This window comes from Balaenoptera acutorostrata, chromosome X (genome assembly GCF_949987535.1).
Source record: "Balaenoptera acutorostrata chromosome X, mBalAcu1.1, whole genome shotgun sequence".
Lineage (NCBI taxonomy): Eukaryota > Metazoa > Chordata > Mammalia > Artiodactyla > Balaenopteridae > Balaenoptera > Balaenoptera acutorostrata.
The window spans coordinates 39,280,062-39,304,275 of NC_080085.1; the positions used below are offsets into that span (position 1 = coordinate 39,280,062).

The 24,214-nt window shown below is 38.4% G+C and overlaps 1 protein-coding gene across 1 annotated transcript in view; it reads right to left on the reverse strand.

Annotated features, from left to right (window-relative positions):
• Positions 1-15,471, reverse strand: part of EFHC2 (EF-hand domain containing 2) — a 153,181-nt gene extending 137,710 nt beyond the window's left edge. The window contains 1 exon segment of the mRNA XM_057537632.1: positions 15,283-15,471. Coding sequence (XP_057393615.1) covers positions 15,283-15,471 — 189 coding nt within the window.
• Between the last annotated feature and the right edge of the window lie 8,743 nt (positions 15,472-24,214).

Consider the following 24,214-nt stretch of genomic DNA (forward strand, 5'->3'; position numbering starts at 1 on the left):
TGCTTTAAACGCTTACTTTGTTTTGTAGACTTCTTTGCACTCACTAGAAAGCACAAAGCAAATCGTTACCAAAAATATTCATTTTCCTATAGAAAGCATATTTTTAAAATAAATATTTTTTTCCCTCTGCCTCTTAAATACTATGTTCTCCTCCAGTTACGTTGCAGAGCCTTTTCAGAAACCTTCTGTTGGGTTTCTTTGTTCATTCTTGAACAAAGAGCAGTCTATCCAGGCTGATGTTTTTCTAAAAATAGGGTGGGCAGGTCTTCTTTCCTGCCTTCACCGTCCATTCCAATGTTCTGATTCCTCCTCTCAGTGGGAAGCTGGTTGATAGAAATTCATATACCGCATGTTAAGGGAAGCAGGGAGGGAGCTGGGGCCATGGAGAGTCCCCTGCAGGAAAAATTTCAGATTTTTCCATACAAAAATTTTATAAATTGACCTGACCTCCACTCCGGGAACAGAGCAAATATAGCCAGTCCTTCGTGTGCATTGCCTGTCGCATCAGAGAAATGCCCTAATGCAGGGCCTGCTTTTTCCCTCAGTGTGACTATTCTTGGGCCTCCTAGTGACACTCTTAATCCATCAATAGCTGTGAAAGTAAGCCAAGTGGAAGCCCCTACAGGTTGTCCTAACACCCCGACTCAATTCTTGTCACTTTCTTAGGAAGTGAAATTGCATGTTGGTTTTGGTATAATTCTTCAATATGATTTCATCTGCACTGTATCTAGTGGAAATTCTTCACAGTTTGCAACAAGAAGATGGACCTCCCCCCTGGCCTCCAACACTATTATGGTTTCTCCGTATTTAAAAATTTTGAAGTCATTTTAATTGGGATTGTGAAGGTGGAGAGGTTCATCTAAATATCAATGCCTAAGTTATAATCTCACTCCAAATTCTCATTTTTTCCTCACTTTTTTTTGATAAATTTATGTTCCTATGGATACTGTGTTTAAATAGGCATATCATTTTAGAAAATTCAAGTTATACAAATCTGAATCTCATTTAGCTTGTTGAACATAAGGATGGTCAATAAAGGTAAATTCAATAAATAAATGACAAAAAATACAAACTATAGAAGGATGATTTCCAGAAATTTTTCATATTATAAAAATATTATCATCATGAATCCATTTATAATTTATGCTCCAATTTTCATGACTAAATCTAGGGTGGGTTTAAGATGAAATGCACCTAACCTATATGGACAGCATAAGCATTCATCAAATTTATTTTTACTTGTCTGCTTCTTCTTAAGACCTGATTTTATGGTTTATAAAAGGGGAAAAAGATGTGACTAGAATGCTAGAATATTATTCTTGTAGCTGTATCACTAATTAACCATATAACTGGTGCAAACCACTTAAAGTCTTTGTTCCCTGGTTAACCTTTTAGCAAAACTTAGAAAATCAACACTTGCTCACCACAGGACAGTGCAGCACTATTTAAAGGATTAAGAAAATTATGTATATATAACAGCACTTTGGAGAGAAAATGAATGTATAAAAATATGAATAATATATAAATCAGTGTAGGATGCAAAGCTAGAAGCTTAAAAATACTGTCAAAACCACATCTAAAATTGTCTTTTCACATCCTTATGGAATCTATTGGGCAAGGCAATTTAAAAACACTTGATATTACTAAGAGAAGAGGTTCAGACCCACTGCTTAAAAATAAGTCTTCCTGGAAAAATAATTAGGTTGAGAAGAAGGGGGTAACCCTATCCAACAGAAATCCCATTGCTAATCATGGGGTTTCATAAACTGAATAGAGAAAAATGAATATTCAAATATTCAATATTAAAGATACAAAAGAAAAACAGCACCTACAATATAAAAGACAAAGAAAAATATTTGGTAAATATATATATAAAATTTACCAAGTATTTTATATATATATATTCAGAGGGAATAATAATGGGACCTGAGGCAAAAACACTCTTTCTTGCCATCATTTTGAGATATTATGTACTTTAAAAGGCTGGATTCCTCCCAAAAGAGTGAGAAGAAAGATGCTTAGATAAGATGCCTTTTATGTTCTCCTCCAATCGAAAGAATCTATTCTATACTTCTAATAATTACTCAATAAACTGGACTCCCCTGTACATTAGATTGTCCTACTGGTTTCAAAGTATGTCACTTCCCAAAAGTGCATCAACAGCTGAGATCACAAAATGGATACTTGATATGGAAAGGCTCCTGTATCAAAAGCAAAGTAACACAGACCAACCCAGTTACAGAGCACCTGCTGAGTTCAAAGCTCTATGCGGAGGGTACAGCATTCAATAAAACAATCTCTCCAGCTACAAGGATTACACAGTCAAGGGAGATTAGACTATATGCAAATAATTGCAAAACAGGGAATGGTACCTCCAAATAATTATAATGCGCTGGAGATAAAGTGAAAAGCCATTAGGAGAGAGAGACAAAATAATATTCTTACAAAGCCATTCAGTATACATCGCTGAGCACCTGTGATGTGTCAGGCACTGTGCTAGGCTCTGAGAATTCAAAGATAAATGAAAATAGCCAACTCTGATTAAGTAGTTATAATGGGTCAGGCAATGTGTTAAGTTCTTTTACACTCTTATCTCATTTACTCCTCACAACACAGCTCTAAAATAGGTAATATCGTGATACTTGTTCTACAGAAATCAAGGTTTAGGAGGTTAAATAATTTACCCAAGGTCTCGAGATAAGAGAATAGGACAGCTGGGGTTAGAACCCACACTGCCTAGCATCAGAGGCCACCTTCAGAGGTTAAGCATTATGTCCTGAACTGCCAGAAGATCCCCACCACACTCCAGCTCAGTGAAGGACATAGAGAAGAGTAACAGGGCTATTCTAACAGGGGTTTGAAAATGCTCCAGTAGGAGGGGGAAGTGCGAACCACCTGAGAGAGCATCAAGAAGAACGCATCACAGTGGAGGTGACAAGTGAAGTGAGTCTTCGAGGCTGAGAGATGAAAGAACAACTGCGTGCGTGGACAGGTGGGTAAGGGCATTCTCTGTGGAGGGAACAGCATGTACAAAGTTACAAGAGCATGGTAGTATATGGTATGTGGGGTCCGTTCTGTGTGGCTGAGGGCTGAGTGGGGAAGGGGTGGCAGAGGAGATGAGATGAGTAAGGTACAAGAGCCAAAAGACAGGTGGTCCCCAGGCCATGCAAAGCTAAGTCAAAGGACTCTAAATATTTTAGAAAGTTAACCCTGTAGCAGAGTGGGCAGTTGAAAGGGGAATCAGATTGAAGGCAGGGATGGCGCTGAAGAGGCTACTCTCTGGATGAAAGATATGAAATAGGATAGCAGCAGTGGCCTTCGAAAGGAGACTGATGAAAGGGAGATTTTAGAGGGAAACAAGAGAGGACTGGGGTCAACTGATCAGTGACAGAGGGTAATGGTGGCTCTCTTACTTGTTTAAATATAAACAAAAATATATAATTTAGTGACTTAACATTTAGATGTAACTCAAATAATGAGCCAATGTGGACCAGGCCCAGCATGGTAATATAGTCCAAGAAAAGGCTGAGCAACCAACAGCAATTGAAAACTCTGTCTCACCTTAGCTCCCTGAAGAAACTCTAAAGGTGATCCAATTTATACTCCACATCTCCACTTCTCACAAAAATGCCTTTCCTCTCTTTTTCAAGTCTTGTCAGTCTCACATTTCCTCACCATCAGCTCTAAGACATCTCTCTCCCTCTCTCTCTCCTCCCCTCAGCTCTTTCCAGCCCTTCTCCCTTTTCTGCATCCCCCAAAGCCTGAGAATCTGACTGAAAAACTCAGAAGAATCCTTAGAGGATGGAGCGGGGTGGGGGGGGCGGGGAAGTGGAATGAGCAAAGACAAATTTTTGTTCAGCAGGCAGGGTGTGGGGAAAAGGAGAAAGCTGGGAACACACATTAATAATATTATCCCCATTACATATCAGTAAGAACCAAAGCTTCAATTAATAAAGCTGACTGTAAAAGCCAACTAGACGAGAATTGAAAAACAGCTTTATTTTTGAAATTCAAACATAAATGTAAAAATGAATGCTCTGATAATCATCAGAGAAATGCAAACCAAAACCACAATGAGACATCACCTCATACCTGTCAGAATGGCTATCATCAAAAAGTCTGCAAATAACAAATGTTGGCGAGGATGTAGAGAAAGGGGAACCCTTGTACACTGCTGGTGGGAGTGTAAATTGGTGCAGCCACTATGGAAGAAAGTAAGAAGGTTCCTCAAAAAGCTAAAAATAGAACTATCACATGATCCAGAAATTCCACTCCTGGGTATGTATCTGAAAAAACAAAAACACTAATTCAAGAAGATACATGCACCCCAATGTTAATAGTAGAATTATTTACAATAGCCAAAATATGGAAGCAATCCAAGTGTTTATCAACATATGAATGGATAAAGAAGATGTGATATATACAGACACACAGTGGACTACTACTCAGCCATAAAAAAGAATGGAATTCTGCCGTTTGCAACAATGTGGATAGACCTAGAGGGTATTAGGCTTAGTGAAGTAAGTCAAAAAAAAGACAAATACTGTATGTTATCACTGATATGTGGAATCTAAAAAATAAAATAAATGAATTAATATCACAAACAGACTCACAGATATAGAGAACAAACTACTGGTTACCAGTGGGGAGGGGGAGGGGCAAGATAGGGGTAGGTTTTAAGAGATACAAACAGCTATGTGTAAAATAAATAAGCAACTAGGATATATTGTATAGCACAGGGAAATATAGCCATTATTTATTTTATAATAACTTGAAATGGCAATTCAATCTATAAAAGTATTGAATCACTATGTTATATACCTGAAACTAATAAAATATTATAAATCAACTATATTTCAATAAAAAGTTTAAAATAAATAAATAAATAAATGCCTTGAAACACCAGATGAAAAAACTCAACAAGTAGAACCAGAGATAGAATAAAATACACTCAAAAACAGATTTTATATTTTAGGCTAAAAAGGAGGGCAACAACAGGGTAGACTACAAAGGAAGTAAAACTTTGATTAAACATAAAAGGGCCTACATGAAGTTTCTAGAACCTAGATGACAATGGTGTAAAATCTTTGAGTTTAGAATAATCGGAATGTAAATACAATTGTAGTAGTCTATTACTGACTGCTATTAGTTCAGAATAGTGAAAAAGTAAAACAATAATAAATGTAGTTATTTATCACCTTTCCCCTAAAAGACCATTAAGTGAATTTGCTAAAATAGAAGACACATGACAAACTCTCTTAAACAATAGAAGACTTTTTAAACTAACTTAATACCCACAGAATAAATGGAACACTGGGGAACAACTGGAAAGAGCAATGCATCGATAGCTTAATGGCTACTTTTTAGAATTCACTGGTCTCAATGGTGGCATCTCCAAACTGATTCTTCTGGAATATGGCAGAATTTGTGCCAAAGAAAAATGCAAGAATCCTGCAGCACAGGTGATGACTGGGATAGTCCCAGCTTCTGCTTCACTTCCCCTAGGAACACCGCCCTCCCTACCCCACGTAAGAAAATAAGCCAGGCCTTAAGCAAAGGAGGAGAGTTAATTCTTCAGGACTACATACGATGAGCTGGGCACTTGATGTGCATTGTTCATTTGATGCTCATGGCAACTCTAAGATAGGTTTGTTACTCTTACTTGACAGATGAGGGAATTAAGACCAAGAGAGGTTAAAAACATAGCCCAGATGAAATAGGTAATAAATGGTAAATCCAGGTTCTGAACCCATCTGTCTAACTGAAACCCTTGCTCTCTCCACTACACCAGAGAGCCTCCCATTACAGGGGTGTTGCAGGAGGACCATGTTCCCAAGGGATACCCCAACCAATGTACACAGAGTTCATTCAAACAATGCTCCATTTGGAGAGACATACATACCCTGGGTTCAATCCTAGAGGTAAAGGGAAAGGAAAAGACCCTGGCAATAATGATGATGATTCTACTTTCCTAAGAAGAGAAGTCAGCAATTGCAAGGCCTGCAACAGAGGAAGACAAAGTAGGCAAAGGGAAGAAAGTTAAATAGGGCACACATGATGGAAGATGAATAAAAATGCATGAAAGGAAAGAGAATGAGGATGAAGAGACAGACGAAGTCCAATAAGAGAGAAAAAGAAATAGAGAAAGAGGTCAAAAGAATGCAAGGGGAAAGATTAAGGAGGTTGAGAGATGGGATATAAGAAAAGGAAATGGGACAACATTGAAAAAAGAATGGAGATAAACATTTCTGTCCCCCTTTCAATAATATAATGTGGAATTCATGCCCTCCCTGCCACCTCCCCATTTCTGATGTCCTAGAATGAATGGCCATGCGCCCTCAATTATTTGTACCTCTGATAAAAGGTTTATGATAATGACATGTGTCCCTGAAGAATCCTCTTTATTAAAAGAACTATTACCACACTAAACAGCACAATGAATTTCATACTCAGAATAGGTGTTTAAATACAGGAGCATAATTAAAATAAGTAGAAGGATATGAACAATTCTAACATGTTTAAATTTAGAAATTAACAATGCTAAATGTTTTTAAACCTCTGAAGGGAGTTAGGAGAGCAATTTATTTGAAAAAAATAAAAACCAGCATGTTTAAAAATAAAGGAATATCAATCCAGAGAATGAAAAGCAATTATAAAAATACCCAGAAATCTGCCATGGTGAATTATTACATGTGAATTGGCTGCACTTTCTTTATATACATACACAGCATCAAAGCTGTGCCTCAAATCTTAAATCCCAAACAGTGAGCCAGACTCCAGAGAAGACATACTATAAGATTCCATTTATATGAAGTTCAAGAATAGGCAAAACTATGGTGATGCAAGTCAGAGCCATGGAGGAGGGCTGAATGGAAGGGGGTATGAGGGAACTGTCTAGGGTGGTAGAGATGTTCTATATGGTGTCTGGGGTGTGGTTACCTGTGTATACATTTGTTAGAACTCATGGGACTGTATGCTTAAAATGGGTACATTTTATCATATACAAATTATACCTCAGTAAAGTTGATTAAAATAAAGACTCAAACAACAAAATCCTAGAGGAATACAGTGTTCTGTGTCCTGATTGTGGTGGTGGTTACATGAATCCGTACCTGTGATAAAGTTTCATAGAACTATAAACTAAAGGGGAAATATGAGTGCATGTAGAAACTGGTGAAATTCAATTAAGGTCTGCAAGTTTAGTATTATACTAATGTCAATTTCCTGGTTTTGATAATGTACTATAATTGTATAAGATGTTGTTGTTGGGGAAAGCTGGGAAAAGAGACACAGGAACTGTCTTGTGCCATTTTTGTGATTTCCTGTAAGTACAAAATTATTTCAAAAATATTTTTTTAAAAAAGAACAAGGATTATATAGTTAGTATTTGTACCATCACCCACCATCAGTGTTAAAAAAAGGTGAGCTTACTATAGGGTAGAATCCTGCAAATACAAAATTCAGGAAGGTAAATAATCTTTTAAATGTTTCCAATAAACCTGCGGCTGGTCTGAATTCAGAGAGGGAAGTACTTTTTAATAAATAAACGTTACTGTATAGATTAAAAATTCAGATCAAAATATAAATCAGCCTAAAATATAAGTCAACAAATCAAACAGTAACTAACAGTTCCTAATTTGTGAACTAAAATGTTATACATGACAAAGATTTTTGTGTTCAAAAAAAAAAAAATCAGTATGTACAGAGAACAGCCATGTGAAGAGGCAGCAAGACGGCGGCCATCTGCAACCCAAGGAGAGAGGCCTTAAGAGAAATCAACCCTGCCAGCACCGTGATCTTGGACTTCTAACATCCAGAACTATGAGAAAATAAATTTCTGTGGTTTAAGGCACCCAGTCTATGGTATTTTGTTATGGCAGTCCTAGACTAATATATTAAACTGTAATTTATATGCCATAAACTCACCTCTTGTCAGTATACAGTTCAATGACTTTTCATAAATTTATAGACCTATGTGATCATCACCACAATCCAGTTTAGAACACTTCTATCACCCCCGAAACACTCCCTCTCCCACTGCCAACCCCAGGCAACTACTGATCTGCTTTCTCTGATATATTTGCCTTTTTTAGAATTTCAGATAGATGGAATCATACAATATGAAGTCTTCTGTGTCTGCTTTCTTTTACTTAGCATGTTTTTGAGGTTTATCCACATTGTACTATATACCAGTAGTTTCTTTTTATTGACAAATAGTTTCCATTGTATGGCTATACCACATTTTGTTCATCCATTCATCAGTTGATGGACATTTGGGTTGTTCCCTGCTTTTGGCTATTATGAATAATGACGCTATAATCATTCACATACAAGTTTTTGCGTGAACGTATGTTTTAATTTCTCTTAGAAATATATGTAGGAGTGGAATTAACTGAGTCATGTGTTAGCATATATTTAACTATTTAATAAACTGCCAAACTGTCTTCGAAAATGGCAGTACCATTTTATATTCCTTCCAGGAATATATAGACGTTTCAGTTTCTTAACATCCTTGTCAGCACTTGGTATTGTCAGTCTTTTTAAGTTATAGCCATCCTAATGAGTGTGTAGTGGTATCTACTCAGGTTTAAGCTCAAAAAGACAATTTTAACTTTGGGCTAATGAGAATAAGCCACAGGCCTACTTATTGATAAAAAGTTTAACCCTGAGGGGAGGGTCTTAAAATTTTGCCTGGTAACCACACTCTAGGTTTTAGAAAAGAGGGGAGGAAGAACTCTCTCTTCTTCAGTCAGAGACTCATTTATGAACCTCATTCTTTTTATTCCAAATACATTTATTCCAGATTTGGGGGTTTTAATTAAATGCCTTCTGAATTTCAAAAGATTAAAGAAAGCCATAATGCATGATGAAATTAGAAACTTTATCAGTTTAACATAAATTTAAAGAAGGTAATTTTGTGTTTTAGAAATAGATGCAGAATATACAGTTGAGAATTTGGGGTATGACATGTTTGATTTCAGGCAAGCCTTTTGATTTCATCTTTAAAGCTAAGTAGCTAAAGATTGTGTAATTGTGACCTAAAACATGGGATTTAAATGGCAATGTATTACAATCACATTGTGTTATAACTATACATATCGGTGTCTTTTATGAAATGATTCTAACAGGTTTCAGATAATCTGAAAGTTACATAAACCTATGGAAAATTTTTCATTTGACCTTTTGGGTATGGTTTAAAGGTATAGTATCTGACACATTTTCTAGTTATTTTTAAATTTTTAATTGTATTTTATTTTTATATACGCTGGTTATATTTTGTAACATTCCTAATTGGCTTTAGGCAAAACTTCAAGGATCTGTAGTCATGTATTGTTCTTTGCCAATCATACAAAATTCTAGCCTACTTGATCGCTCCTTGATCCCCTGTGGGAAAACTAAAAATTTTGGCTGGTATTGGGTAAGGAGAAAAGCAGCCCCTGACATGCAGGAGCCAGCCTGGCACTATCAGCTGGCCTTGGTGCTGCTACAAGCTGGTCTGGCAGCTACAGCAAAGCCTTGGTGTTCTCCCGCTGAACATGAACACTTCCAGAAAATACCATCCTCAGACAAGGCCGCTCTGTGACCACAGTGGATCAAGACCAAAAAAACAGACCACTCCATAGCTACATCTAAACACAGACAGAACATAAACATTGTCCAAGCCACAAAATGCCAAATATCCTCCTGTCCTAGCTCATGGGAGTGACGGCTGCTTCTCTCCCAATTACAGATGTAGCCTCACTCTAGTCTGCTGTCTCCATAAATGAGATTTATTAAGATACACAGTCATAAAAAATGGGCAGAAGAACTGAATAGACATTTTTCCAAAGAGGAATGCAGATGGCCAACAGGCACAAGAAAAGATGCTCAACATCACTAATCATCAGGGTAATGCAAAACCACAATAAGATATCAACTCAAGTCTATCAGAATGGCTATTATCACAAAGACAACAAATAACAAGTGTTGGTGAGGATGTGGAGAAAAGGGAACCCTCGTATACTTTTGGTGGGAATGTAAACTGGCGCAGCCACTGTGGAAACAGTATGGAGGGTTCTCAAAAACTAAAAACAGAACTACCATAGGACCCAGCAATTCCACTCCTGAATATGTATCTGAAAAAAAACCAAAACCACTAATTCGAAAAGTTACATGCACCCCAATGTTCACAGTGGCATTATTTACAATTGCCAAGCTATGGAAGCAACCTAAGTGTCCATCAGCAGATAAATGGATAAAGAAGAAGTGGTGTGTATACACACACACACACACACACACACACACACACACACACAATGGAATACTACTCAGCCATAAAAAAGAATGAAAATTTTTGCCATTTGCAGCAACATGGATGGACTTGGAGGGCATTATGCTAAGTAAGATAAGTGAGACAGAGAAAGACACTGTATGATATCACTTATAGGTGGAATCTAAAAAACACAATAAACTAGTGACTATAACAAAAAAGAAGCAGACTCACAGATATAGAGAACAAACTAGTGGTTACCAGTGGGGAGAGGGAAGCGGGTAGGGGCAATACAGGGGTAGGGGATTAAGAGGAACAAACTCTTAGGTATAAAATAAGCTGCCAGAATATATTGTACAACATGGGGAATATAGCCAATATTTTATAATAACTGTAAATGGATGGAATATAACATTTAAAAATTGTGACTCACTATATTGTACACCTATAACTTACATAATATTGTACAGCAACTATACTTCAATTTTTAAAAAAAGATACACAATCATAGAAGTACCCCCGCTTCCTGAGAGCACCCAATCCAGAGCAAGGCCTCACCTCCTTCGATCCTCTCCAAAATTACCTAACACAAGCCCAAATCTTATAGTAAGTCTTTTCTAACACCTGCTTACTTAGACATCCCACAGTTACTCAGGGTATATGTTTTCCCTCACTGCAAGGAATAATAAACCAACTTGTTCAATTAAAAAAATACATCAAGGTGACCCAAGAGATCAAATTATACTTTAAATTTTTATTTCCATATTGTTCAAAGCATAGAGATCCACACAGTACTAAATAATCAGCTCACCATAAACTCAATGTCAATGAATGCAAAGTTATTAAAATTCTAATTCTGTGGTCAGTAGTTTTGATTATAATTATTATGTATACAGTAGATGGAAAAAACGAAATATTTCTAAATGCATGCATACCCCATAGGATCAACCTTTATCCTGCCACTTACTATAATAGAGTCATTTGCAAATCAGCCAACAAATTAGGCTAACTAGGAGCCATCGACAAATGAAGAGAAATGAGTGTATAATTGTAGAGTCTATGTAAATGATGCTTAACATCCAGATAAAAGTCATTAAAAAACATTCAGTCATTTGAGTATTTCTAACTAGTCTGACTTTTTTATAAAAGCAGGTAACGATAGCAACGGCGGCGTATTATAAACTACTAAGTGCCCAACTTCAATCAACAATGAAGCAGTAGGTGCCTGATGTAATTAGAAAGAGCCCCAGGCCAGGAGATCCAGGGTCTGGGCTCAGTTCTAGGATGAATTTCCCCGTAGTCATAGACTACACGCCACAGACTAAGACTCAAGACTTAGGTAGAGACTGCTAGAGGTAAAGGGGTATTAGCAACCAGCTAGCCAAGCCCCACATCACGGTCAAGGAAACTCAGGCTCAGACGCATAAGGTGAAAAAGCCACAATCAGAACCCTGACTCCTGCCCCACTTCTTGCCAATGATTCCTCATTTATAAAATGAGAACAATCATCCACGTTTGCTTCTTCCTGGTAGAGGTGCTGGGATGACGACTGGAACTCACTGGTTGAATATGTGCTTGCTTGTATTTAAATGAATTCAACGAAATGACTAGTCTTCGGGCAGTTGGTGCAGTATCAGGCAAAATTATGTTTGGCTATTTGCATAAATCCTCCCACTGCCAAGGGTTTTAAGCAAGTTAGGACTGTGTTTCTCAATGGGAGCAGTACTGGCATTTTAGGCAGAATATTCTGCCCGGTGGGGGGTTGCCCCAAATATTAATACAAGGCTGGCCCCCAGCTACTCAAATAGCAGCAGCACCTCTGGGTCACGTCTGGCCCTAGGGCGAGGCAATTTAAAACATCAAAACTAATGCCAGAAATCCATGATGAACAAAATACCACCATGTTAAACAAATATGGAATCAGTGCTACTGATTTTTCTTTTTGCCCCAGGCTCCAGTATGGCTCAGCATGGCGGTTACTGATCCTGTCTTTATTATAACATGCCGGCATTTTGTTCAACCTGAATTTTTTTGCATTAATTTTTAAGATAGTTCATTAAAATATTATCTGGCGGATTACTGAATTTTGGGGGTGCCCCTTAAATTCTGTACCCAAGACAAGTGCCCCACTTGCTTTATCCTAGTCCGGTGCTGCTGCCGGTCATTGCGACCACTTAAAACACCTCCACACATTTCTAGACGCCTCCCTGGGTTGAGAACCTCTGAAATAGGGGCTGATTTTTCTCATTTAACAAGAAGTCCGGAGAGACACAGCCCAGGCCTGAAACAGTGGCTGCATGATGCCATCCGGGCCCTAGGAAAACAAGGCAGGGCGAAGGGCAGGAAAAACATACCAGCTGAGCCTGACTCCTTTAATTAGAAAAATACCTTTCCCAGGAGCCCCACCCCAGAAACCTTAACTCACATATCATTGGCTAGAAGTGAGCCAAGTGGCCAGCCCTAGCTGCACGGAGCCTGGGGGAGGTGAACACCTGTAAGTGGGCACGTCTCCAGCCTGAATAAAACTAGTGTTCTCTCCATAAGAATGAAGGGGAGAGTGAAGAAAAGATAAATAGCTAGAAATGTCTGCCATGAGGGCCAGGCAGGAAGATAAATGCTGGCTCTTTTGCGTGACTGCAAATAGCATCTTTTCTGCTTGTAATTTGATGGTCTGCCTGAGCAGAGCACTTTGATGGTCACTTTTAGAATTATGGATAGAAACTGGAACATTGTCTTAGGTTGGGCTGCATAGAAGCAGAACCTAAAACAGGGATTTAGGTGCGTGTGATTTCTTAAGGGCATACTCTTGGGAGAAACCTGTAAGGGAGTGAGGGGAACAGCCAAAGGAAGAGAAATGATCCAAGCGAGGATGCATTCTCACGTGAAGCTTTGCCGAGGCTTAACGCCACAAGGGGCTATGAGCCTAAATCACAACACAGACTTGTCCCACCTTAAAGAAGCTCAGCCTTTTACCCTTGAGAAATCAGTCAGCCATTTGCTACCCGGTCCTGTGATGAAGGGGCCAGTGTAACCTCCCAGGTTACCTCTCTGGGTGATGCAATGCCCACTGGCCAAGAGCAACAATCCATGGAGGGTTACAGGTGTGAGTTGTTTGCCAAAGCACTTGCTGCAGCTGTGGGGGAGGGGTGCCCCACCCCTATCATGGGTCTGGGTGGGCACCAAGAGCATCTACTGCAAATATTAATTTTGATGCACTTTCCAAAGAACTGCCTTTATTTCTACTTTGTACTGTTTGAGAATGGAACCCTAGGTATATTGCTATGATTAAAAGCTGTTGGAAAAACTGGCAACGAGCTGAAAGTGTCTCATTTTCAAGAAAAATGATTAACAGGTGTTGACTTGTTTTGTTGAACCACAAATGCAGAAAGTGCTTTATAATTTGCTCTGGGTAATAACCAGGATCCAATCTGCAGTTCACAATCTCATCAGAGCACGTAAATATTTCATAGTCTTAGTGTCTCATTTAAAGCTCAATGAAAATTTAATTGAAGTTGACCAAACAAAATAACTGAAAGAATTATGTCGCATTTAGTTAGGCCTGAAATGAGCAAGCTCTTCATTTTCTCAAGTAGTTTAAAGCTAAAATTATTCCAACTTCATGAAATATTCTACATAATTTTATAAGTAATTAAAGGGCTATAAAATAGGCTCGAAAGGCACATATTAAATACCGAGAAAAACATGAAAAAAAATGAGTTTTCAACTTTAAATGCAAGAGAATGGTTTAATATATGGTGGCCTACATTATTTATTCAGTGGTGGATTACGTTATTGTCAATACCCTCTTTTTGACACAAGAAGTAAAAATAGAATCTTTTTTTTGACCCTTGCAAATTAAATATTCTAGAATGATGATGTGCAAACACCTATAAGATTGATATTAACAGGAAGCCATGCATGATCTACCCAAGTAAGTCAGCCCAGAAATTGTTTCTGAACTCTGGGTCCAGCATTAAGCCAGGTACAGAAAATAATCAAAACAAGAAGAAATATTGGTCCACTTTCAAAGTAGAGATGGTTTCCCAGGAAAGAAGCATTCCCGTGGTCTGTTAGATCTCCACAAGTGTCAGAATGGGGCTTCAAAAGAAATATGTGCTCTAATTGATTGACCCTAACTCAGATGACATGGGATATGTCACTTCTACCAAATTTGAAGACATTTTAGTTGGAATCAAAGTATTGCCAACCAATCCATGCTAAGGCTGCTAAAAACTTCCTGGTAAACTTAGCATACTACGGTTTGAATTCTTTAGTCCTGAGTTATTTTTTAATTACAGGACCTAAATAATCTAATAACAAGTTCCTTTTTGGAGAACAGACCATGGGGCCGTGATACAAGGTTGTGTGATAAACAGAGCATATCCATATAGCTGCCTTGTGGGAAATAACTGGTCACCTTGGGTTTTTTCCCTTTGATCTTAGTCTCTTTTTAAGATACTCAAAAGGATCGCCTTCTACAACTGTCAATATGCCAGTATACGTTATGTATACAAACACATATCACTAAAAAGTTCAGACTCTTGTCTAATAATGGCACCTCTTTCCTTCACTTCTACAATTCATGCCATGTCACCCTATGGTCCTCAGGGATGAGGAACCATAATTAGTATGGAGAAAAGAAGAGAAGGCATTCTCCCGTTGTATTCAATGGCACATTCAGAATCAAACAAAATTCTTCAGTTAATGGCAATCACTAAGCAAAAGTGGCAGTCTGACCAGACTCTTATAGTCTATAGAAGGACATTATCCTGTCCAGGGCAGGAGATGAGAGAAAGGTTGATAAGCATTAGCCAAGAAAGGTGATGAACATTAAGCATCCTGCAGCCAATGTAGCTAGTCAGAAACAGGAGCAGGGATAACTTTTCTTTGTTTAGGGTACTTTTGTTCTAAAATGTGTCATTTCAGATGAACATTTACATTTACATTGAGGACTCTTATTTTCTCACATCTACTTAATATTTAGTACATGTAACATTTTAAGACCGCATTTCTCCCAATGTCATGTGACTTACCTGTTTATCAAAAGCCACCCAGGATGGTGAAGCAGTTCCCATTCCTTTAGGAAATACACTATGTTTTGGGTTTACCTTTTGTCCGAGAAGCAGTTCTCCACCTATTCCTGGTTTATCTTCACTCACCAGCATCCTAACATTTTTGCAAAAGCCCCAATGTTGAGATTTGTGGAATTTCTCTTTTCCCATCTGTGAACACAAGAGACAACATAAAATGGCCAAAGTTACTCTTTGTGACTTTTCTTATTTGTTTGAAAAGGTAAACACACTTCCCATCATTTATTTTCCCATTACAAAATGCAAATTAGAGTGGCAAATAATTATGATCAATCTTCATTATAGTGTCTCATTTTAAATTCAATTCATTTTAACAAATTCAAAACCTTGAAAAGCAATAAGAATAAACCCAATGCTCCATGCTATTTTAAAACATTTAAAAATTATTACTGCAAGTGAACATTTAGGACATTAGCTTGCTAATTGGTCTATTCTACTTATTTGCCAAGAACGTAAACAGGAAAAAAAAAACTCCTCTACTTCAGAGTAAAAATGTAACAGTTTTCCCACAGAAGTCTAAATATTATTTTCATCAAAACAGAGAATAAAATCTTTTCCTCATTAAAGTAAATGTCACAGGAAATTCGTCAGAGCTGACATTCTCCTCCTAATTGTAGAACCTTGCCCTCCCTCTTCCCCACTCCCCTCCCATCTTTTCTGAGGATCTAGGCAGAGAGGGCAAAGCCTAGATAATGCTACCAAGGACTGGAAAAATGTGGGCCTACACCAACATGCAGGCACTGCTAGTAGGAAAGTAAAACAGAAAAATCCCTCTGAGGAAAGACATGGCAATACCTAGCAAAGTGAAAGGTGTATATGCCCTGAGGCCTAGCAAGTCCACTCCTAAACATCTTTTGCGCCGTGCATGGGGAGCTATAGATCAGATTATTTGTTACAGCAGTGTTGGTAAGAGTGAAAAATAGGAAACAATCTAAATGTCCATCAATAGCAAAAAAGATACCTCAATTAATATTAATATTAATACAGAGGTCTAAAATTATATGCATCGATGTGGACAAATCTCAAAAAAATGTCAAGCAAAAAAAAGGTAGTAGAAAGGCACACAAAATTTGATCATTTCACTTATATAAAGTCTGAAAACATTCAAAAATACAGTATTATTTATGGATAATATAAGCATGGAAATAAGCAGCAAATTCAAGTTAATATAATATCCAAGATAATATATGATATATGATACAATAAATATCGTATATATTTATTATGATATATGATATTTGTTGTATCATATGCATATCATATCATGAACATCCATGTACACCACAGCTCTGTATAAAATATAAAACATTTCAGATACAATTAAAGCACTCTCTTATCCCAAGCTCCTGATTTCGATATCTGTGTCTGTTTCTGTTTTGTAAATAAGTTCATTTGCATCTTTTTTAAATTAGATTCCACATATGAGTGATATATGATACTTGTGGATGAACATACAAATACTACTGTATATAAGATAGATAACCAACAAGGACCTACTGTATAAATAGCACAGGGAACTCTACTCAATATTCTGTGATAACCTAAATGAGAAAAGACTCTGAATCACTTTGCTGTACACCTGAAACTAACACAACATTGTAAATCAACTATACTCCAATGAAATTAAAATATTAAAAAAAGAAAGAAATAAAATAAACAAGTAAAGCCCTCTCTCAGAGTTCATGCCCCTTGCCTCCCTCTCCAGAGGTAACCAGTATCCTGAATTTGCTGTTTGAACTTTATACTTTGCCAGGATTATATGCACCAGAGCAATAGCCTCCTGCAAAGCATGACGCATTGGCAGGAATTCTGAAAGAACGTTTGAAAATACTTTGTTTCAAGGCAACCTATGAAATGAGGTAAAATATTTGCAAATAATATATCTGATAACGAGTTAATATCTAAAATATATAAAGAACTCATACAACTCAATGGCAAAAAAAAGTCTGATTAAAAAATGGACAGAGGGGCTTCCCTGGTGGCGCAGTGGTTGAGAATCTGCCTGCCAATGCAGGGGACACGGGTTCGAGCCCGGGTCTGGGAAGATCCCACATGCCACGGAGCAACCAGGCCCGTGAGCCAGAACTACTGAGCCTGCGCGTCTGGAGCCTATGCTCCGCAACAAGAAAAAGGCCGCGATAGTGAGAGGCCCGCGCACCGCGATGAAGAGTGGCCCCCACTTGCCGCAACTGGAGAAAGCCCTCGCACAGAAATGAAGACCCAACACAGGCAAAAATAAATAAATTAATTAATTAAAAAAAAAAAAAGGACAGAGGATCTGAATACACATTTTTCCAAAGAAGACATACAAATGGCCAACAGGTACATGAAAAGATGCTCAACATCACTAATCATCAGGGAAATGCAAAGCAAACCCACAATGAGATATCACCCCACACCTGTTAGGATGGCTACTGTCAAAAAGATAAGAAATAACAAGTGTTGGCAAGGATGTGGAGAAAAGGGAATCCTTGTGCACTGTTGGTGGGAATATAAATTGGTGTGTATGGAAGTTCTTTAAAAAATTAAAAATAGAACTACTATATGACTCAGCAATTCCACTTCTGGGTATTTATCCAAAGAAAATGAAAACACTAATTTGAAAAGATATGTATACCGCATGTCCATCTGCAGCATTATTTACAATAGCCAAAACACAGAAACAACCTAAGTGGCCATTGACGATGAATGAATAAAGAAAATGTGGTGTATATATGTATATACAATGGATATTATTCAGCCATAAAAAAAAATGAAATCCTGCCACAACATGGATGGACCTTGAGGGCATTACGCTAAGTGAACTAAGTCAGACAGAAGAAGACAAATATCATATGATCTCACTTATATGTAGAATCTTAAAAAAAAATAAAATTAAAAAATTCTAAAAAGCAAGCGCATAGATACAGAGAACAGATTGGTGGTTGCCAGAGGTGGAGGGTGGGGAGTGGGCAAAATGGGTGAAGGGGATCAAAAGGTACAAACTTCCAGTTATAAAATAAGTAAGTCCTCGGGATGTAATGCACAGCATGGTGACTATAGGTAATAATTACTGTATATTTGAAAGTGGCTAACAGAGTAAATCTGAAAAGTTCTCATCACCAGAAAAAAAAGAACTTGTAACTATGTGTGGTGGTGGACCTAACTAGACTTACTGTGATCATTTTGCAATATATACAACTATCGAATCATTACATTGCACACCTGCAACTCATATAATGTTATATGTCAATTACACCTCAATAAAACTAAAAATTAAATACTCAATATTAAAAGGAAAAGACAAGACCTCCTTTCCCCTTGTAGGGAAGACAACCTGGAAGAATGGGGAAGAGCCTGAGCAGCCTTGCCCAGGAGAGCCAGGGCCACTACAGCTGCCCTGGGCAGAGGAACAGCCCAGCTCGAAGGCTGTGGGAGGAAAGCTAGAGGCAGCAGTTAGGACGGTGACCTGCAGCCTGGCTCTATCCCACAGAGAATCCATTGCCACAAACCCCACCACCACCCCACTCCCCCCAACACACACACACACACACACACACACACACACACACATACACTCAGTTTACCACAAGTCAGTCCCAGATCACCACAGCAAAGCAACAGTTGGGTTGGTTAAAATGAATGGAGGAATAACATAGAATTTTACAACAATATTCCCTCTTTTAAAGCAAGTAATTTCAGGTAATCACAAACTCACCTCAGGTCAAACCAACAAATGTTTGTTAAGCATTTACTATATTCCTAGCTTTGTGGCAGTCATGCTACTTAAAATTATGTTTTAGCTCCATACAGTTTTTTTTTTTTTTTTTTGGCTGCGTTGAGTCTTCGTTGCTGCATGTGGGCTTTCTCTAGTTGCGGCGAGCGGGGGCTACTCTTCGGTGCGGGGCGGTGCACGGGCTTCTCATGGTGGTGGCTTCTCTTGTTGTGGAGCACAGGCTCTAGAGTGCAGGCTCAGTAGTTGTGGCACGTGGGCTCAGTAGTTGTGGCACGTGGGCTCAGTAGTTGTGGCTCGCGGGCTCTAGAGCGCAGGCTCAGTAGTTGTGGTGCACGGGCTTAGTTGCTCCGCGGCACGTGGGATCTTCCCGGACCAGGGCTCGAACCCGTGTCCCCTGCATTGGCAGGTGGATTCTTAACCACTGAGCCACCAGGGAAGTCCCCAGATACACTACTTAAAACAAGCATAAAACTCCACCCCTGCCTTGAAGAGGAAACCCACTCTCTTGCTGATGAGCCAAGATTTAGATATATATAAAACAACTAGGAAGCAGTACAGCTACCATTTTCGACCACTTACTATGACCTAGACCCTTTACTAAGGGCTTTATATACATTACCTAATTTTACCGTCACAAAACTATTTGATATGCATTACCACTGCCATTTTACCAATGAGGAGACCAAGGCAGAGACAAGCAGGCTAGCACACTCACAGTTATATGGTAACTAGTGGAGCCTGCATCTGAATCTAAGCTCATTGACCCTAAGCTCTAGTAAGTTTATCTACCTAGAGCCATAAACTGATGGGCTGGAGTAGTAGTGTTGAGGTCCTGCAGGTAGTTGGATACTGCCTTGGGCATGGAGGAATGGGATGAATTAGACAGGAGAGGAGGGAAATAGGAACCCTAATGCTTTGCTGATGGGAGAGTTAACTGCCATTCTGGAAAGCAGTGTGGTACTACTTGGCAAAACTAAGGATGTGTATTCCCTATGATTCAAGAATCCCACTCCTGGATGTGTATCTCAGAGAAATTCTCACAGTAGCCAATAAATGGACATATATGAGAATGTGTAATGGTATTGCGTTGGCCAAAAAGTTCATTCAGGTTTTTCTGTAACATTGTGGAAAAACCCGAATGAACTTTTTGGCCAACCCAATATTTTGGGAAAGTTGGAGGCAATCTAGATATTTATGTTGAGGAAATGGATAAGAAAATATGGTTTAATGGATAAGTACTCTATGGTAGATTTTCACTTCACTTCACTTCACTGCTTTGGAGCAATAAACCAGATGTATTAGCTTAGGCTGCCGTAACAAAATATCATAGACTAGGAGGCTGAAACAACAGAAACTGATTTCTCACAGTTCTCACAGTTCAAAATAAAGGTGCTGGCCAGGCCAATTCAGTTGCCCAGTGAGGGTTCTATTCTTGGTTTGCAGACTGCCAATTTCTCACTGTGTCCTCACAGGGCAGTGAGAGAGAGAGCAAGCTCTCTGGTGTCTTTTTCATAAAGGCATGAATTTCATCATGGGAGCCCCACCCTCATGACCTCATCTAAACCTAATGACCTCCTAAGGTCCCATCTCCAAATACCATCACACTGCAGGGTTAGGGCTTCTATATATGGATTTGGGGAGGACATATAGCACCGGATGTACATATAGCAAAACAGATCCTTAAAACATATCGTTGGGTGAAAAATGGTATCTGTAGCATACAATATCATTTATACATCTTTTAAAAACAAAAAATAATGCTACATATTTTTTAAGAACACATGCAGATTCAAGAATGTGCATCAAAGACATCTGTATGGAAGCCTATATGAAGTGGAAAGGGAATGAGACTAGGGGTTGGGAATGATGAGGAACAAAAATACGCAAAACAAGAGAGAGACCTTGCACAGATCAATGATGATACTGGGCCATAAATGGAGGAATATAATTAGTTCACCTCTTCGCACCTCACATTAAAAAAATGATGGATTGGAATGAGAGGTGAGAAGTAGGCAGACGAGGCAAGCTGCTAGTGCAGCTGAGCAGGCACAAGGTGAGAAAGGCCCGCACGAGGGCGAAGACAATGGGAATGGGAAGGAAGGAACATCCTATAGGACAAGGACATTCAAACTATTATTGAGGAAGGGCAAGTTTGATTGTTTCTTCTCCCAAATCATTTCAGACCCATACTTTTATAAAATACAATAAAATTAGTTATAAAAAAAACTGAAACAAAAACATAGACATAAAAACTTACAAGCCCACTAAATCACACCCTTGGATATCATGGCAAGGTCATATTGCTATATAAGTTTCTAAAGACTCCCAGTGTCACAAACACACACCACACTTGGAGTAGCACTGCTGCAGTAGACAGCAGGGAAAGAAACCAACGTCTGTGATTGGATGTGTTAAGAAAGGAAGAATGATGGGAGGTGACTTGCAAGTTTCATGCCAGCCTCACTTCCACTTTGGAAGGGGTAGGGGGGAGAGCAGAAAAAGCAATAAGGAGGACGAAGTACTTCTATCACCTGGCTCCTTAGCCGATATATTGCTACAGCTCCCAAGCATGGCCATAACAGCACTGGCTGAGTTTCTCACTTCTGAAATTTCTGAAAGAAACTAAAGCAGTGGACTGAACCTGAAGAGCCCTCAGCAAGGCTGGCCTTCCCTTTCCTGGTCACCCTCACAGCAGCAAGGGAAAGAGAAGAGACTGGAAGAAGTAAAGGGGTTCCCCCCCACCAACTATACACATACACAACTGCTATGAACTCTTGTCAGTACTTTTTTGTCCAGCTAGTGACAATGGCTAAGTATACCGTACAATGGGGCCTTTTTCTTTAAACATAAGATCTATCAATGCTATGAAAATTGAAGAGAAACCACAATGTGTAAAATTCAGAAGGTAGTTCAATCAAGTTCCTGCTAGATTGATGAGCAATTTCTCTATGCAGAGTATTAGCTGGATACTTGCTAAATATTTCCAATTCTTTTGCTAAATAAAATCAAATCAGCCAGACCAAATTCTTAAATATTTTTTAACATGAAAGAAACTATTACTAAATCCTTCCCCAAACTCTTGGTTTGTGTAACACATTCAAACCCCAAAAATCAACAATACACATATGCTTCTTTAAAGTTCAGTAATGTCAATTTCTATTGTTATTCTCACCAGCATAGCATGCAAAATTCCATTTCTAACTTGAAATTTCAATTCAAAATTCTATACCTCAGAAACTAATTGCTTGAGGATTTGTTTGGTATGATGTAAAAGCCCACAGGGCACCTGTTTCAAATGTTTGCCCCTCCCAATACACACACACACACACACACACACACACACACACAAACTTGAGATTTGCCATTATAATCTCATAGGATCACATGTCAACCTGCCCTTTGCCCTAGTAACTGTGAAATGGTGCTCAGTCTCAGTCCAAAGAAATTAGGCAAATGTCTTAGCAAATGATAAAATCAGGAACATACTATCCACAGATCCAGTGTTCCTTGATATCTCAACTCCTTAGGTCCCATCCCACTTACGGCACCACTACTGGAAAGGCAGCAGCCAAATCCAGACTCTCCTTGATGTTTCACATCAAATTAATAGCTGGTACCACCATCCCTTCCTTGTTGCTAAAGATTGGAAGAGCAATTTTATCACATGACTGGATTGATTAATAAACAATCAGTAAGTTGCCAGGGCAACTACAGAAACCATAAAGCTAACCCAAACTGAGAAGCAGGTTATAGTCATCAATATCAGGAGTTGTTTATCCATTTATAATCTCTCTTTTAGAGCTTCAGCACATCAGAGTCTCTCTGTTTCTATCTAGACTGCGTCCAAAGCCCAGATGCTTGACAACCACATGACGAAGGCAAGAAGAATAAGGTGCTTGGTAAGAATCTGACAGCTCATTAGGGCCACCATTAGCTAGAAGCCTATCTTTGCAGATGTGAATATCATTATCATAGCCATAAAAGCTGACATGTGTAGCAGTGCGCTAAGTACTTTAGAAGCACTAAATTCTTTTAATTTTCAGAGCAAATCTCTGAGTATGCTTTATCATTATCCCCATTTTATAGATGGGGATACTCAGGAACAGAGTTTAAGTAATTTGTCCAAGGTCAATCAACTAGTATAGTGAATCCAGGATGAAAACTCACATGCCTGAGCCCTTAGGCATTAGGTCTTGCATTGTCTGTGCTCCCTTAGAGAAAAGGAATAGATCTCCTCTTGTTTAAGTCATCAGGGCAGAATTACTACTTTTGCTTTTGACAAACATAATAATGAGAATGACCACCATGACATGGAAGAGAGGAAATAGATCAGATCATTGGACCTGGGCTCAATCCCTTAAAAGCAGAACAGGTATTAGAGAGTACTGTAGATACCCTTTTACAGTCACCAGAAGTTACTAAAAATTTGGGGCCTGAAGAAAGCCAGTTAATATTTAATATTTTAATATGTATTAACAACACTTACTTTTCTAACTACTTTTTGAGGCTTACGGAAATTATGAATTACCTAAAACTATCACTCTTAGATATTCCTGCCTGATCAGGTTTGAGACTAGTTTGCTTCTGCTCCATGAATAGGTTTTTCTCTCCCTTCATAGCATATTTATTTCAGAAATTCATTTTCTCTTTTCTTCTTTTCTGTACTTTTATAGAGAAAAAGAAGTCATTCAGCAAATACCGTGAACCTCCCAGAGAAAATAACAACAAAATTGCCTTGGGTAGAGTTCAGGACCATAAGAGCATGAAAGCTATCATTACTGATTAATAAAGCTAAATCACTCAAAAAGAAACCCTAAATGTAAAAATAAAAAGTCATGTCAAAGAAAACTTCAAACATTTTTAAGCTGATTTTCCTCTCTTTCCAAACCTAACTAGAAAAAATGTTGTGCTCATGAATCTTAGCCATTCAAGTCAATATAACAAGATTGGTTTTATATACTTAATAATGTATTTAAATCAGTAGAGTAAAAAATAAAATTAAATCGATAAGATCTAGAAGGATGTGCAGCCCCTTCCTCAGAAAACATTGTCCTGTTTTTTTCCTCTAAATAATTCAACTCAAAGTACCAATCAAAAGAATTCTAAAGACTTCCCCCAAAGTCAGTTAACATTACTGGCTCATTGTAGCTGATTAGTACA